General features: G+C 50.6%; 1 protein-coding gene across 1 annotated transcript; it reads left to right on the plus strand.

Annotated features, from left to right (window-relative positions):
- Positions 1–243: 243 nt before the first annotated feature.
- On the plus strand, positions 244–2,695 carry fzd10 (frizzled class receptor 10). Its single transcript, XM_080765501.1, has one exon. The coding sequence runs from the start codon at positions 915–917 to the stop codon at positions 2,664–2,666; it is 1,752 nt and encodes a 583-aa protein (XP_080621627.1). The 5' UTR covers positions 244–914; the 3' UTR covers positions 2,667–2,695.
- The last annotated feature ends 269 nt before the right edge of the window (positions 2,696–2,964 follow it).

Raw genomic sequence — 2,964 nt, forward strand, 5'->3', positions numbered from 1 at the left:
TGTATTAAAAAAAACACTCATAATTTGTCTGCTCAAAGTTTTATGACGAAGACAAGCAAATGGAGGATAGTAAGTTTGCTTTAAAAATCTTGTAATGATTGGCCAACACGCTGTTCCGCACGATTTGAGAATAATCACCGTGTCAGTTGTCTTTCTTATGCAAAGTAGCTGTCTTTGAAGGCGGATCTTTTGGCAGGTTAGTCCAGGACGGAGGCAACGACCAACTCAAAACGAGCGCTGCCACTAAACGAACGCATGAACAAACTGACTGTCTCTGGTTTGTGGAGGATAATCCACAATTTGGAACAGTTACTTCTATTTGGGAATATTTACTGTGGGTATTTTTCAGATTTTGAGGACACTGCGAACTTCCCAGCAGAGTGTTTTTTGGGGGGTTTTTTTAAGTTAGGCAGCAGACATCGGAGTCGGACTGACTGAATCTTGATAGTCGGATACGCGCGGAACGTCCGTATCGTGTGTGGACAGTGTCATGACAATTTTGCACCGTCTTCAGTGCACTTTGGGAACAAGTTAGGAACATAATCAGAAAGAAGCCCGAACCGAAACCACAACCAGGGAGAGAAACGGCGCACGCGACTGAACATCTTCAATAAGCATATATCGGACTATAATAGCTGCAGACTGATTTATTTCAAAGCATGGAACTAAGCGCGCAATATTTTCAACAAGGTCGCCGTTTTGAACACATCACCGGAATTATACTTTTACCAAATCATTGACATTTGAAAGGGGGTAAGGATGGTCCTACCACGGACAGTCTTGTAAGTTTGATCATCAACATCCACCACATCAACCAGTGCTCTTCGCACCGCAGTTGTTTTTATATACTTGGGCTTCGTTCTATTGGTGAACATTTAACTTTGTTTATTGTAAGGCAGACCAAAGCGGTGAAAATGAGTTCAACTACCAAACGTAGAATGCTGCTGCTGTGTGTGCTGTGGAGTGCTGGGGGCATGGCCATTAGTTCAATCGACCCTGACCGATCAGGAGAAGGGAGATGTCAAAACATCCACATCCCCTTGTGTAAGGACATTGGTTATAACATGACTTGCATGCCAAATCTGATGGGCCATGAGGACCAAAACGAGGCGGCTATTAAGCTCCACGAGTTTGCCCCATTAATAGAAATTGGGTGCCACAGTCATCTAAAATTCTTCCTATGTTCCCTGTATGCCCCCATGTGCACGGAGCAGGTTTCCACCCCTATCCCTGCCTGCCGAGTGATGTGTGAGCAGGTCAAGCACAACTGTTCTCCCATTTTGGAGAAGTTTAACTTCCCGTGGCCTGACTCTCTGGACTGCTCCAGACTGCCAAGCAAAAACGACCCCAACAACCTCTGCATGGAGGCCCCGAACAATGGCTCAGAGGAGCCCCACAAAGTGTCCCACACGCAGCCTCCTGACTTCAGGCCCCAGCGGCCGCTCGGTGGACAAGACCTGCAGCTGAAGGACAGAGGCAGCAAGGGGACCTGCAGCAACCCCGGGAAGTTCCACTACGTGGAGAAGAGTGATTCGTGTGCCCCTAAATGTCACCCCAAGGTGGACGTGTACTGGCGGCAGGGGGACAAGCAGTTCTCCCTGGTGTGGATCGCCATATGGTCTATCCTCTGCTTCATGTCCAGTGCGTTCACCGTGCTCACGTTCCTCATCGACCCCCAGCGCTTCAAATACCCAGAGAGGCCAATCATCTTCCTGTCCATGTCCTACTGCGTGTACTCTGTGGGCTACCTCATCCGGCTCTTCGTGGGCGCCGACAGGATCGCGTGCGACAGAGACAGCGGGGTCCAGTACATCATCCAGGAGGGCCTGGAGAGCACAGGCTGCACCATCGTGTTCCTCATCCTCTACTACTTCGGCATGGCCAGCTCCTTGTGGTGGGTCATCCTGACCCTCACTTGGTTCCTGGCCGCGGGTAAGAAGTGGGGCCACGAGGCCATAGAGGCCAACAGCAGCTACTTCCACCTGGCGGCGTGGGCCATCCCCGCAGTGAAGACCATCATGATCCTGGTGATGAGGAAGGTGGCGGGGGACGAGCTGACGGGCGTCTGCTACGTGGGCAGCATGGACGTGAAGGCCCTCACGGGGTTCGTGCTCATCCCGCTCTCCTGCTACCTCATCATCGGCACGTCTTTCCTGCTCTCGGGCTTCGTGGCCCTCTTTCACATCCGCAAGATCATGAAGACGGAGGGGGAGAACACGGACAAGCTGGAGAAGCTGATGGTGCGCATCGGAGTCTTTTCCGTGCTGTACACGGTCCCCGCCACCTGTGTCATAGCCTGCTACTTCTACGAGCGGCTCAACATGGACTACTGGAGGATCCTGGCCGCGGAGCAGAGGTGCGGTGCGGACGGCGGCGGGCCAGAGTCGGACGAGTGCGTGATGAAGACTTCCATACCGGCGGTGGAGATTTTCATGGTGAAGATCTTCATGCTCCTGGTGGTGGGCATCACCAGTGGCATGTGGATCTGGACCTCAAAGACCCTGCAGTCGTGGCAGAACGTGTTTAGCAGGAAGCTCAAGAAGAGAACGAGGAGGAAGGCTGCCAGTGTGTTCACCAGCAGTGGGCCGTACATTAAACCTCACCCACCTCTCAAAGGGCACAATACTAAGTATGAGCCCACGCGGCCACCTCCCACATGTGTATGAGCTGGCTCTCTGTTTATACCCCCCCCCCCCCCAACCAACAACAAAAAAAGATACTTATAAAGCCCTTACCTAAACCAGACACTGTAATCAAGACTAAGAGTGCCATCAAAATAAATAAGGTTCATGTTTTATTTATGCAAACTGCATTGAAAATAATGCAATGTAATATTTTCTCTTTTTTCATCTCGAAACATCTCAAGCTACAAAACTGCCTTTGTTTTGAGGGGGAAAAAATCTGCTACCCCTGGAATCACTTATCCCATTGAGGAACTTTAGTAGAGAGAAAAATAAAGAATCG

This window comes from Protomyctophum bolini, assembly GCF_963924005.1.
Source record: "Protomyctophum bolini genome assembly, chromosome: 6".
Classification (NCBI taxonomy): domain Eukaryota; kingdom Metazoa; phylum Chordata; class Actinopteri; order Myctophiformes; family Myctophidae; genus Protomyctophum; species Protomyctophum bolini.